General features: G+C 35.0%; 1 protein-coding gene and 2 long non-coding RNA genes across 3 annotated transcripts; 2 read left to right on the forward strand and 1 right to left on the reverse strand.

The window, feature by feature from the left end:
• Nucleotides 1-4693: 4693 nt before the first annotated feature.
• LOC112803991 (protein MAIN-LIKE 1) lies at nucleotides 4694-7019 on the reverse strand. Its single transcript, XM_029298577.2, has 4 exons — nucleotides 6302-7019; nucleotides 6137-6227; nucleotides 5013-6015; nucleotides 4694-4851 (listed from the first exon to the last, which is right to left on the reverse strand). The coding sequence occupies exons 1-4, from the start codon at nucleotides 7009-7011 to the stop codon at nucleotides 4694-4696; spliced, it is 1962 nt and encodes a 653-aa protein (XP_029154410.2). The 5' UTR covers nucleotides 7012-7019.
• Nucleotides 7020-8148: 1129 nt separating this feature from the next.
• Nucleotides 8149-10041, forward strand: LOC114927707 (uncharacterized). Its single transcript, XR_003818807.2, has 2 exons — nucleotides 8149-8753; nucleotides 9775-10041. It is a non-coding gene; the product is annotated as an uncharacterized lncRNA (long non-coding RNA).
• Nucleotides 10042-12535: 2494 nt separating this feature from the next.
• On the forward strand, nucleotides 12536-14254 carry LOC140184625 (uncharacterized). The gene is made up of 2 exons (XR_011881726.1): nucleotides 12536-12721; nucleotides 12826-14254. It is a non-coding gene; the product is annotated as an uncharacterized lncRNA (long non-coding RNA).

Below are 14254 nucleotides of genomic sequence, written 5' to 3' on the forward strand. Positions count from 1 at the left end.
GAAGTGGCTCGAAAACGTAGTTTTTCACTGGTTTTTTCACAATTTATACCTAACTCTATCTTCCAACCTCTTTTGTCCTATTAGCATCGATACTTGTTAATATTAGACTCTTCAACTCATACATAAAATTTAATTTCCGAATGCATAAAAAAATAGGACTATCACACTCAAGCACAATTCTATTGTCATTATTTCTCATAGGTTTAATTACTCTTTTGCTCCCTGTAATTTCACCAAATTTTTAATTAGGTTCCTATATTTTTTTTTTCAATTAGATCCTTATATTGCTTTAGTTTTGTAATTAAGTTCTTCCTAGTGTAAAAAATATTAGAATTAACTGAATCTTTCTTCACAAATTGAAAGTATTTATAATTAAAAAATAAAAACTTAATTAATTTTTTGACGGCATGTATTTTGATAAAAATATTATGATAATTTTAGTATTTTTAATATGAAAATGACGTAATTACAAAATTAAAAATAGTGTAGGAATTTAATTAAAAAAATATATATAAAAATTTAATTAAAATTTAATAAAATTATAAAAACCAACATAATAATTAAATATTTTTTATATAATAATTAAAATATACATTTATAAAAATATATTCACTACTAGTAGATATTTTTACTAAACTTACTAAAAGAAAAAAAATTAATAATAATTTTGTGAAATATATATTCCTTTACAAAAATATATTTACTACCACCAAATATATAATTAGTTTAAAGTCTCCAATTTAAAAAATTTAGAGACTAATTTAAATAATTACTCATTTTTTAATTTTATGATGCAAAAAAAAATCATATTGTTACAATATGCCTGTATCTGAGGGAAAAAAAGGTGATATTTATGTGTAATGATTATCATTTTTTTAATTGTGTTACATGAAGAATTTAACTTTAACGAAATTTTTAGCGTAAAAAAAATTTAAAAATAATTTGACGCAACTAAAACAATTATTTTTTAAATTATATAAATATTTATTTAAATTAATAAATATAATTTAATAATTTAATAAAAAATTATACTAATAATATATCAGAATTAAATTCTTACCTAAATTTGTAATAGCAAAAAATATATATTCGAAGGTTATAGAAATTAGAAAATAAATTGATTTTTTTTTTAAAAAAATTGAGGACTAAATTAATTTTTTTGGTGAAAATAGCAATTCGATCCTTATCTTTCGGATTTATGGGATAGAAGTAAAGAAAAGAGAAGAGAACTGGAGAAGAGAAAAGGGCTAATTTTTATCGATATGGAACCTACAGGGGAGCTTTTCACAGATATGGAAGTATGGGGGAATACACGCATATGTGGGATAGCTTTCTGACACTGTGAGGGTGGAGAAATCTCACCGTGAGATTTGTATGAGAAGGAGAAATGAAAATTTATGCTACATGAAATCGCACATTGCGATTTGTATGATAAGGAGAAATGAGATTTTCTGCAACTGAAATCGCACCCTCCGTTTAAAGTTGGGTGTGCTACAACGGTGCAACAAATCGCATGGTGCGAGTTGTAGGGGGTGGATGTTGGTAGGAACTCGCACCCTCCGTTTTGAGTGGGGATGAAGTTTATTCCAGGAAATTGAATAGGAAATCGCATGGTGCGATTTGAGTTGTAAATATTTAGCTGTGTCATGTTAACCTAGTCGATGGGTGCGAGTTCCTTAAAATGGTCCATATAAAAGCACGCAGTAAGGAAGTAGGTCACTCGCGTCTTCTTCTTCCCCAACTTGAACGGCCGCATACTCTTCTGTTTCTTCTTTCTTATTTCCTTATTATTATCTGGTGATTCAAAATTGAACTCTACTTGCCAAATCTATGTTCTTTTCTTTTTATATGTTTGAGAGAGATGAGTGACCGAGTATTATTAAAGGTGTATTATTTTGGTCAGATTTTACTACAAACTTCGGAAGGAGTAAAATTTATATGTGAAAAACCCTTAGATGTTGTTATTCCCTTTATCATCTCATTTGAAGAGCTGAAAGGGGTGATTTCTGAAGCCATTGATTCTGAGAGAGCAAGAAAGATATCATGTATTCTATACAGATATCCCATACAGGTATTTGGTGGATTCGTCCAGTTTCAAAGCAGATATGTGACGGACGAAGCGAGCATGCAAGAGATGTTTTCAATGTATATTGAAAACCGGGCTCAGATCTCCTTCATCGAGTTGTATATTGAGTTTGAACAATCTGAGGCCGACCGAAATATTCTACGAGAAGATTATAATACTGACAGCGAAGAAGAGTTCGAAAGTAACTACCAGTTTGTTGGTCCAGATGGAGATGGAGGTGAAGATCAAGGTGAAGGAGCTACGGCGCCAGATGTAACAGAGGTGGCAAATGCACTCGCAAACGATGAGCCGTTTGAGGAGCCATCATTCATGCGAGTTTTGGATTTGGAAGCCATGCATGTTCCGGAGTTTCCGGGATATATGACTGCAGGTAGGTAAAATTTACATGAGTTTGTAAATATCATTCGCAGTTAACGGTTAAAATCCAGTGAACCGGACCGGTTAGGTTCCGGTTCATGTCGTGCGACGGTCGAACCGGCCTTTATGGTCTAATTTTTACATGACTTGCTGGTGTTTTTGTTTTAATTAGAGTGACATAATAAGGTGTTGTCAGATTTGTAATATATGTCTCTTTATTTGATTTTTCCTATGCTGGTTGTCAAATGCAGAGATTCCTATTGTCGCAGATGGTGAGTTTGCCGTTGGTATGGAGTTCGGTTCGAGGGAAGCTGTTATTAAGGCGATAAAAGAGTATACCATACGACGAAGTGTAGACTACCGGGTGTATGAGTCTGAGCCGTTGACATTTTATGCCAAGTGTACGCAGTACGGATCAGGGTGTGATTGGCTTATCAGGGTTAGCATGATCAGCAGGAAGTACTGTTGGGTTATAAGGAGGTATAATGGTAGTCACACATGTACCCGAGCCATGATTTCACAGGACCATTCGAAGCTGGATTCTCTCACAATTGCAGAAGCGATAAAGCCATTGGTTGAGGCGGACCCGTCCTTAAAGGTAAAGTCGGTTATAGCAGAAGTGCAATCGAAGTTTAAGTACACCATTAGTTATCGGAAAGCATGGCTGGCTAAGCAAAGGGCAGTAGAAAAAATATTTGGAGGTTGGGAAGCATCGTATGAAGCGTTGCCTATATGGTTTGAGGCCATGTGTCATAGGGAGCCGTCAGCTGTTGTCCATTTTGAGACTATGCCTGCTTATCAAGGGGATGAATTGGTGGGTGATATTCGAGTACTGCACCGAGTATTCTGGAGTTATTACCCCTGTATTAGGGCATTCAGACACTGTAAACCAGTTGTCCAGGTGGATGGGACTCACTTGTATGGAAAGTATAAGGGTTGTCTGCTAGTGGTAGTTTCACAAGATGGGAACAACAATATTGTCCCAATTGCGTTTGCTGTTGTGGAGGGAGAGACTTCTGATGCATGGCACTTTTTCCTAAGTAACCTTCGTCAACATGTTGTCACTCGGGATGGTATTGGTCTAATATCCGACCGACACGAATCCATCAATGCAGCTGTGGAGCGCAGTAATGGAGCTTGGTCACCTCCTAGAGCTTTTCATATGTTTTGCATCAGGCATATTGAGTCAAACTTTCTGCGGAAATTCAAGGCACCGTACCTCCAAAAATTGGTCGTCAACATTGGTAACCATTTACTAAATTTAGTTATGTTATTAATAGATTCCACCATCACGCGATTTCTTTCGACAGCTAATTTTTTTTTTGCATGACGTTTTTATTTTGCTTTTATGTTAAATTAGTAACTATTTTTAACTTATAATAATTTGGTAAGTAATTAATATGTATTATATTAATATCTACTACAAGTATTTATTAATATGTATTATTTATTAATATCGACTACTTAACAACACCAAATATTATATATGCTCGAAAAATAAAGTTGCTATTTTTATTCATCTCTTTAATGGAGAACCATCAACCATGTGTTAAAGTATTAATGGAATCTAATTGAATAAGTAGAAAACCTAGTTGGAATCTCAGTAGCAGTTTGGATCAGAGAATGTGTATGTTCTATTTCACTTAAAGCTTTTAAAGATTGTTATGTTTATTTCTTATATGTATTTTTTAATTACTATATCCACGTATGTGTTGTGCATTCCATGAACCGACTTTAAACAAAAATTCCACTTAACTAATAAAAAATAAAAAATCGGATAAAAAAATTATTGAAGAAGGTAAGCTCGTCAACAAAACAAAATTATTATTAGCAAGATTAATTATGGTAGCATTATTAAAATTTAATTTACTTACTGAATTCAATAACTATATATACATATTCTTTCTAGATAGAGCCTATATAATAAATTATATTTTCCATATAAAAAAGAAGTGACTCCAGTAATTCTATTTAACACCTGTAGCATGTAGACACATGAAATATATTTCATAATAAATTCATGGATACTCTAAAGGTACAATAGATATCTTAGCAGCCTCCAAGTCAGTAGTACCTAATGTCCAAAACAAGTTCAAATCTGGCTAAACAAAATCGAAATGCTTAAAACTTAAATAAATAAATTAGTACCTAATGTCCAAAACATATAAATTATTCTAAACATAGTCGACATGCTTAAAACTTAAATAAATACATTAGTACCTAATGTCCAAAACATACAATACACCACAACTACTTTCTAATTGACCACTTTACATCGTTCACCAATTTCTTGCATTTCTTGGCCGCCTTTTTGAAAACAGATGGAGTGTATCGATTAGCGCTACGACGTGGGGGATCAATCCTAAGGTTGTAACCTTTGGCTTGGTCATCCGGAGTGCGGGCCTGACCTGTTCACAATAATATATAAACAATTAAATATAGTACAGTAGGTTCTCAAGTCAACAAAGATACCACATATTATCCAAGAATACACAAACAAATATACCATTTATGACCACACAATAAATAACTACCCTATCATGTAAAGCAAAATACAAAATATGAATACCATCATTACGGGACTCTTCGTCCTCATCGAACTCCTCTATTTCATCGTCCTCATCATCATCTTCGGCATCCGGGTTGTCCGCTATATACGCATCGGTCTCCTGCTGGAGTGTGTTATCATTTTCCTCAATGAGTCCCATGGAAACAACGTACGGATTTTGGCTATTAAAAACTCCGCGTCCACCGTCACTCCTACTAGAGTCAACAGATACAAATCCTCCAGATGCAACCGATGAAGTATGGCCTGGATACCTCGCATCCAACGAATGCCTCCCTGGCATTAACTCATTTTGATGGCCAAATTGAGACTGTCCTCCTTCTCCAGCCATAAGCCCAAGCAACTGGCTAAAAGAACCGCCTTCGCCTGGATCAAACTGTGACATACCCCAATGTTGTTGATGATGCGTAAATGATGGGTTGAAGTGTGACTGCGGTACATACTGGCCTGAGAACTGAGGTTGTTCTTGTGGAAGCGGATTCGTAGGTGGTACCTCAGGCGAATGTGGCTCCTGTTCATCATTGTCATCATCCATATCCTGACTACCCTCATCCATATCATGATTACCACCATCCAAATCCTGATTACCTTCATCATCCTCTTCACCAACAAGATTTGACAAACACAAGCGGTTCCCATATTCTCCTCGGTACCAATGCATATAAGTTTCCAACTGAGGCTGTGAAGGAATGGGAAGCTCGGAAAGAACGTGATGATACCTGTTGGTCCAATGCATCACCCACATGTAATGAGTAGGTGCCGTGGCCCAGTTAAAATTCTTAGGACCAGTGAGGACTTCTCCATGCGCCTTATCTAGATTCCGCACCTCCTCAGGCACTCCCTGAACGAGTCTGAATTGTCGCCTATACCTATCGGTAGCATGCCACTCAATACATTCAAATGATACCAAAGGCACTGTAGCGCTCCACACAACCGAGTGCATATAGATTTCAGCAGGAATTATGTTAGGATCCACGCGATCCACAGCATACGCAACCCAGACAAACTGAAAAAAAAATAAAGGAAATTCATGACTACGCCCGACATAACAGTCATCATCATCTTTGGTTCATAAGATTTACACAGGCCCTAAATAGGAAAGTAATACTACTTTAATAAATACTCACCTCGCCTTCCTGAAGTTCATCAAAGGCCTTCCTAAAGTCAGCTAGCTTCATATATCTATATCGTCGGTCACCCCGCTCCCAGTTCCGCCACCTTATACGATACATTTAATGTTGATAATTGAGTTATAAATATAAATAAAGTGGTACATTTAAAAATTATATTACCTGTTTGCTAGCGGGAAACTGCGGGGCTCCCTAGGAACCGGCGATAGATATGGGAGCCGCATCCAAGCCCAACCGAGAAGAAGTGTTAGTGGGCCATCTATGCCTTTACAGTCAACTCGAGATGCCCGGCATAATGCCCTATAGAGGTGTGCTAGGCATGCAGATCCCCAACTGTATTGTATAATACTACCAAATTCACGTAGCAATGGAAGAAACTTCCAGTGCACACCTGCTGCACCTGATTTATCCCCAAACAAGATCGTCCCGATAAGCAACATAATGTGGCATTTGACATACCTCTGTATACCAACTTCATCAGTCAAGGGTAAATTTTCTTTAAGGTCCCGAAGCCAACTCAATTTAATGCAACTGCCTCTACACTCCGACTTACGCGGTGCAACTCCGAATTGATGCAAACACTCAGCCTCCAACGCTTCGAAACTACTCAATGTCATCCCTGTAACTGGAAGTCCGTCCGTTGGAAGACCAAGTATTAGAGCAACGTCTTCAAGAGTGACGGCACATTCACCAATGGGAAGGTGAAACGTATGTGTGTCGGGGTGCCACCTCTCGATTAAAGCATTCACCAATGCCTTTTGACATTGGACTACCCCAATCTGTGATGCATGGTAAAAGCCAGTAAGTCGTAGCTGCTCCTCTACCCTATCATTGTACCGATCCGGAGGAACAGGATGCTCACATGTCAACATTCTTAACTTCTGCAAAGTTCATAACAAAGTATTACTCAACTTCTTAACACTTACTAGGTTACTACTAAAATAAAAATATTTTATACCACAACAACTATTGATAATAATGATAACTAATACATAAATACCTAATCAAATCTCTCCACAGTAACACATTTATCTTGAATAATATGTAATAATACCCACTAACCACCTACTACTGCATATACCATTAGTTAACTAAAGATATTTCACTGAATTATAAAAAACATTTATAACAATTACTTTATGCCTAAATTCTTTTTGGAACATCATTCATACTAATTAATTAATAGTTTCCCAAACTAAGACTAACTCACAACAACAAGAACATTTACCTTCATTCATTACAATATACCTACTTAATAATTTAAATAGAATTATAAAAATTAAATTAAACCTATTTTCAAAATTAAATTAAACCGTTGGGGCTCCAATTTTTTTTTTAATTTCCTTATATTTATATTTAAACATAAACATAACTATAAAAATTAAATTAAACCTATTCTCAATATTAGTTACAATTATAACCGTTGGGGGTCCAATTTTTTTAATTTCCTTATATTTATATTTAAACATAAACATAACTATAATAATAATACAAAACATTCAAAATTCACATTCTAAAATTTCCGTGCTCTCTATAAAAAACGTCCCAAACTTACTAAATAATAACAATAATTTCACTAACAATAATACTTATATTCTAAAAATTAATTCCAAAAATTCTATAAATCTTAAAAAATACATATAAATCCTAAAAAATAGTAATAATCATTCTATCCTATGGATATTTCTAATTTGCACTTCTAATAACAACAATCATAACAAATAAATATTTTACATTAATACTTTTAAATAAAAAAATTTAAAAACCTTAAAAAAAAACTTACATAATCAGAGTGACTGAGATAATGCATGATATGAAGCTCAGGTCGATCAACATCTCTAGTTTTATTTTTTTTGGGCATTCTTTCATGTATTGAAACATGCAGAAATGAGAGGAGGAAGATGAATAACAATGGGGGCTTCAGGTTTGAAAACGAAAGCTGGGAGAGTGATGTCTCGGAGGGTGAGAGAAGTTAATGCATGAGTGAGGGAGCTGTTATAAGGGCACCGAATTGGGGTGGCTCCTGCTACGCGACACGTGTCTTCGGTGGTGGCAATCGCACGGTCAGATTTGCTGGACGGAACTCGCACGGTGAGATTTGCTTAGTGGAACTCGCACGGTGCGAGTTGGGTGGTCACTGACACCACACTCTCGTCATTCCCCTCCCTCCCCCATAACGGCGTCTGTTAGAAGTTCCGGTACCATATTGAAATTAAAAAGCCAGAGAAAAGACGGGGGAAAATCCATAGAAATAAAAAATTGATGACGTTATCGTTTTCCGTGTTCTGACCTCTCTCAGTTCCGACTCTCAACACTGCTCGTAGTTATACATATCCATTCCACCGTTTGCCTTCACATTCCTATTTCTATCTCCTTCATTGCTTCATCCTTCAATTTCCATCTAACTGAACAGAACCAAATCAAGAAGAAGATGATGACAAGGTTGATGATCGTGGGTTTGGGATTACTCGATTTCCTTGTAGCTGGCCTTTCTTTGATGATTGCTTTGGCGTTCTTCGCTCTCATTACTTCCGTTCTATGCGCTGCCGCATTCTACAACAACACCAAGAGCGTTTCCTGAATCGTCCTTCAACAACTACCGCTTATCCACTAAGTATTTCTTTTCCTCTGCTTCGTTAGGATTAGGGTTAATGATCTATTACTTCTAGTGTTGGTTCATTAGAGTTAGATTTTACTTACTAATAATTTGTGTGAATTTGGTATATTACTATTACTGTTACTTTGGTTTTTCAAGAAAGGTTGAGCTCTTTGGACTTGTCTAGTTGGGAAAAAGTTACTTCTGAACATGTAAAAGCCTCAAAAACAAAACAGTGTTTGGTAAAATTGTTATTAAAAAAATCTATAATGACTCTAATAGGATAAATGTATTAGATATTGAAATAAGTAAGTAATTAATGAAAGGATAATTCAGAATTTTATTAAAATATATAACATGATATTAGTCTTTTTAACTATGGAAAGTATAAGATGAAGTTGAAAAGTATCTCTATAAGAGTTTTTGAAAGGACGTCAATTTTGTTTACCAAATAAAGATAGAAAATGTGAGCTTTTGTAGAGTAGAAGCGTTTCTCCATGGAGCAATACCACTATTTTGCTTATAGTTTCTTCTAACAATTTTTTGCATCCTAGCACAACCAATATTTGGAACCATGTTATCTGTCCATTTATCAGCATCTAGATCTTTACCTTTTATTTGTTGTTTTGATCTTGAAAGTTGATGCATTAATGTAATTATGAGATCAAATTTTGATTTTAACTACTGGAACTTCCGTGGATGTACTCTTGGGATTCATTTGTGTTCTTTTCCTGGGTAGTTTGTACATTGGACTGTGGCTATATCCAAAACACCTGGTTTTGGAATCTTGGACTTTGTTTCAGCATTTGGAATTTCAATAAATACTGTTGTTTTCCAAGAAATCCACAACCATTCATGTTTTAATGTCTTGGTTTTTTGTTGAGTGTGTACCATTACTTGATTGGATTTAGTTGTGCTCACAACTTTGTAATTTTGTGTTTCCTTCGTAGAATTTATTTGGTTTCTCTGCAAGGTTGTGGTTAAATTATCTTCAGTATTTGCTTGCTGTTGACCAATGTTTTCCATTCGTTTATTACAGGAATTATTTTTGTGGATTCTTTTGTCAAGATGAAGATTGCTTTTTCTATGAGCAGCAGCTTCATCATATATACTTGAGGTTGTTATTTTGAGCCGCTAGAAAATGTAGGAACAGCAACAGCAACCACTAGTAAAATATGTAGCATTTATTCACTTTTGAATATCACTAAATAAATTAAGTTCAAGTGAAAAATTTATTGTAATATGATTTATGATAATGTAGAATGAATGTTATAAATTGTGAATTAATTGAAGATATTTGAGGCAACCCGCTAGCTCTTTTTTATTTGTTTCTTTGTTTCTATAATTTTATTGATGATTTATTATCTCTTATCATTCTGATTTTGTGACTTTGATCTTCAGTATAAGGGTTCTCATCAATGGTTTGATTGTTGTTGTACTTGACTATTGAATTCTTTATCCTGTGCTCATGTATCAGAAATCATCCTTCATTAGTACAAGTTCTATCTAACCATGCATGATTGTTGTGAAAATAGCAGCTGGTATTCAAATCTGTTATTTACCCAACTTCCTGATTTCAAGAAGTTCCTGATTTCATGTCTTTAATGATGAATTGGTTGACTACTATGCTAATATTTGGTTCTGGTGCTTATACATTATTTTTCAAGCTCTGGATATCAATGACTGGTTGCATCAAATAATAATTAATCTCTGGGATCTGATGAATTATGAACATGGATGTGGCTGTACCTGCTCGAATTTCTTTGCATGATATGGCTGCTCTCTGGGGCCATATTGATAGATCTTGATTACTGTCATAAGTGTCATCACAATGGTGATATCTGAGTTAGATCATGAATGATTTTCTAGATTGCATATATGTCTTTCATTAATTGCTTTCTGTCATTTTCTAGACATTATTTATAACAAATGCAATACTCATAAGACTTATTTATTGCAACTATATCTATTTTTATGTTTGTATCTCATTTGGTTATTATAAGTTTATAACACATTAGTTATATGTTTTTATTATGTAGTGTATCCTGAACGATTTGCATCCCATATTTTTAGAAAAATGTCAAGTCACAATCCATATTGTCATGTATCCATGTTTCCTGTTGTACCTATGCTTTCCTAGGTCATCTCTCATCTGTACTCGCTACTCAGCACGAAAGGGGAATGATGTTATTGCTAATGCTTATAACATAAGGTGTGAGCTTTCGCCACATGACATGGTGTGAGAAAGGTCTTCTTTTGATGTGACAGAAACCGCCCAAGAATCTCTGCTAGTTCAATGGCTTGCCACTACTTTGTTGCTGCAGCATTCTACTAGTGCTATTAAAGTAAATACTTCGGCTTTGGGGTATGAGGTTTATTGAAGTAATACTTGAATCCATTTTGCCAGCAGGCTGTTGCTTATGTTTTTCATTTCTTGTTTGGTAAGGGGATGTCCTTTGGGCAGGCGTTTGGTTTCATGTCATGCAGGTTTTATCAGATGATAACATGAATTTTGGTTCTAATGCTGTGAAAGGCTGTGGATGATATCATTGAGGCAAATGATGTTATTGGAGATGACAAAGGCGAAGTTACAAGTTTGCCATGGATTGAGATGTCTCATTCTATCATAAGATCTTTTCTAGGTCCTATGTTTTGAATGACACACAGAGGATCTAAAATGGTTTCTTGCCATAGAAGTTATCTGTAATATGATGTGATTTACTATTTGCAGAGTACAAATTGATTCCTTCAGGCTTCAGGCCACCATTTTAGGATCTTCAATTTGTGAAATATAATTATGTTTATGGTTTTTCATTGTCGTTGTTACTTAAATTTTCTAGATTTATTACTTACAACCAGACATATATACTAACGAAAGGACTTTTTTCGATCCAAATGCTGTTGTTCTCAAAACTATTTACCTGAATGTCACTTGTTAGAAAATGTTACCTTCAATTCCATCGTTTATGCCAGGTGATATTATTTTATATTTGTTTGTGTTGACATAGAATTACCAAAGCGGGTGTCGAATCCAATTGGTGGAATATATTCAAAAGAGTGTAATGTGGGTAATTAGTTCTATGAATAGTGGCAGATAGGTTGGATAGCTATAATTATAATTGAAAAATGAAGATTCTTAGTTCATTAACCAAGGGTAGCCTAGTTTATTCTTTCACGCGAATCCATTTTGCTGCCGACCACTTTTCACCTTGAATAACAGGGCTCGGGGACTGTCAGTGCCTTTGTGGTGAAGTGGTGGAGGCTGAAGAAGAGAAGTGCATCTCCTTTTGGGGGGTTCTAGAACAATTTTATCTTGTGAGGCAAGTAAAGATAGGTCATAGGAGTATAATTAATTTTAAAAAATCAATAAAGATAAAATTGCATATTTTTTTTAGATAGATCCCAAAAATATCTAATTTTAAACAATTGATAAAAATAAAATGATATATTTTTCTAAATAGATATCTAGCTATTTATTAAAAAGAATTTTTATCTATTCATCATTTTTCTTCGTCACCGTAATATGCACCTTATTTAAATTGTCCAATTGTCCAATTGAGAAAAGAGAGAATTTGTTAACACAAAAGTTTGATGCAATATGATTATTTCGTCTATAGTATATGGTTGACGACAGAGGTGCTTTGGTCGACTAGTATAGTCAAAGTCGAAAGGGAAAGTATAAGTCGAACTAATAAAGGTGCAAATAACACATGGAAAATAAATTGGTTCTTAATTGAATGAACGTAGGGACTATTACTCGACTCTCAAGATATGGTAAGAATATGGATACTTAAACTTGGAGAGTAAGTAAAATAAAAACGTAGGTAAAAAACCAATAACTACTCAACACAATATAGATTTCTTCTCTATAAATAGGAGGGTCAAAGAATTTTAAGAGAAATTCTATTCAACATCTCAAATCATACTAAATATTTGCAAAATTCCAAATGATGTCAAAGAAAGCCATGAATTGTCAGTGCATAAGAGTATGTGAAGTCAATTCACTTTAGTTATTTTTTTTAATGCTTTCATTTTCTAGTTTGTTTGCTTAATGTTCTTTTGCTATTGTGTTTATTGTTCTTTTATTCAGGTTGTCCATCAATCTCCGTTCTACTTTTAGAGTGTTTTGTTCACATAATTTCATTGTCAATAACCAAGAATTCTTTTATTCTACTGCTTGCAAAGTCATTTTTGACACTAAAATTGATAAATCACAGGTCGAGTTCACTTTTTTAGAGGAGTCGTATCTGTTCCCCAAATTAAGATCTTTGATATAAGTTTGATTAACATCTCTATCGAAGTTGAACAAAAATCAAATGAAACAAATTGGCACATCTAGAAGGACCCTGAGTTGATTTAGTGCCTGACTTTGCATGCAATCACGCAATGAAAAGGTAATAAGTATGTCAAATAGAACTTCCACTTCGATTGATAGGTCAAATAATAACGTTGTACAAGTTAGAAAAACCAACACAAGAGGTCCAGAGGCCGAATCGACCTTCCTAGCAGCTAGTGTTGGTGAGCATGAGCATCTTTAGATATTTTATTTATTGTTTCTTTGAATAAAGTTAATGATTTTCTTGTTATAATTAAGATTTTTGTTCTTTAATCAATATTTCTTGAAATTTCTTTGAGATTTGATATGTTCAAAAGATTATTAAAAGATCTTAAGTAAGGCCAAAGAAAGGGAGGAATAAGCAAAGAAGCCATTAGGAGAATCAAGGAAGGAGGCATGCAATTATCCAAGAAAGCAACCTCCCAAGGAACCAAAAATTAAAGAGCAACCTTCTAGGGGAACCACATCAACTAGGCGTGCAATACGCCCTCGTCCCCCTTCAAACTGGCGTGCCATGCCATCCTTCCCTTCCACACACCAAGCACAAGGAGCATTCCCAGGAACTAAAAAAGTCTGGGCGTGCAACACGTCATCTCCACTATCCACACGCTTGTGACCTCCTCACCAAGGGCGTGCAACATGCCAGCCACCCCAACACGCCTTCAACCATGCCAACTTCTCCGAAGCAGGGGTGTGCCACACGCCACTATGGCGTGTTACACGCTTGCGATCATGCTTTAAGGGTGAGCCACGCCCCTCCTTGGCGTGGCATGCTGGGCAAAAGTCTAGAGACTCCCATGCAACTTCCAAGCCTCAAGTGCAACACCAATCATCTAAGTGCCACGCCAAGTTTCATGCCAAGCCTAAGATCAAGAGAGAAAGCCCAAGATTTTGATAACTAACATACCAAGCTTTGAGTCTCAAGTATCAAAGGAAGATCACTCTTAATTTTAGATTCGATTAGAAAAAGATATGATTATATTTGATTTTATTTTATTTTGAATTTGAATTTTAGGTTTTAGCTTAGGATTTAAATAAGTCTATGAACTTTTTCCACGGACATCGGATCGGACGTTACCTTTCACTTCCCATTACTGTTTTTGGTTTCTCTAAACTATGAGCAACTAATCTCCTCTGTTTATCTTTTTATGGATTATTAATCTAAGTATTTTATTTTGTTTAA

This window comes from Arachis hypogaea, chromosome 5, assembly GCF_003086295.3.
Source record: "Arachis hypogaea cultivar Tifrunner chromosome 5, arahy.Tifrunner.gnm2.J5K5, whole genome shotgun sequence".
Taxonomy (NCBI): Eukaryota; Viridiplantae; Streptophyta; class Magnoliopsida; order Fabales; family Fabaceae; genus Arachis; species Arachis hypogaea.

Bases quoted from the DNA above. Each gene is read 5' to 3' on its own strand.
- LOC112803991 (XM_029298577.2), bottom strand. From the start codon at position 7,011: ATGTTGACATGTGAGCATCCTGTTCCTCCGGATCGGTACAATGATAGG. The intron at 6,016-6,136 runs GTGAGTATTTAT...TTTTTTTTTCAG, and splicing joins ATGAACTTCAGGAAGGCGAG to TTTGTCTGGGTTGCGTATGC. The intron at 4,852-5,012 runs GTATTCATATTT...TATTGTGAACAG, and splicing joins CGAAGAGTCCCGTAATGATG to GTCAGGCCCGCACTCCGGAT.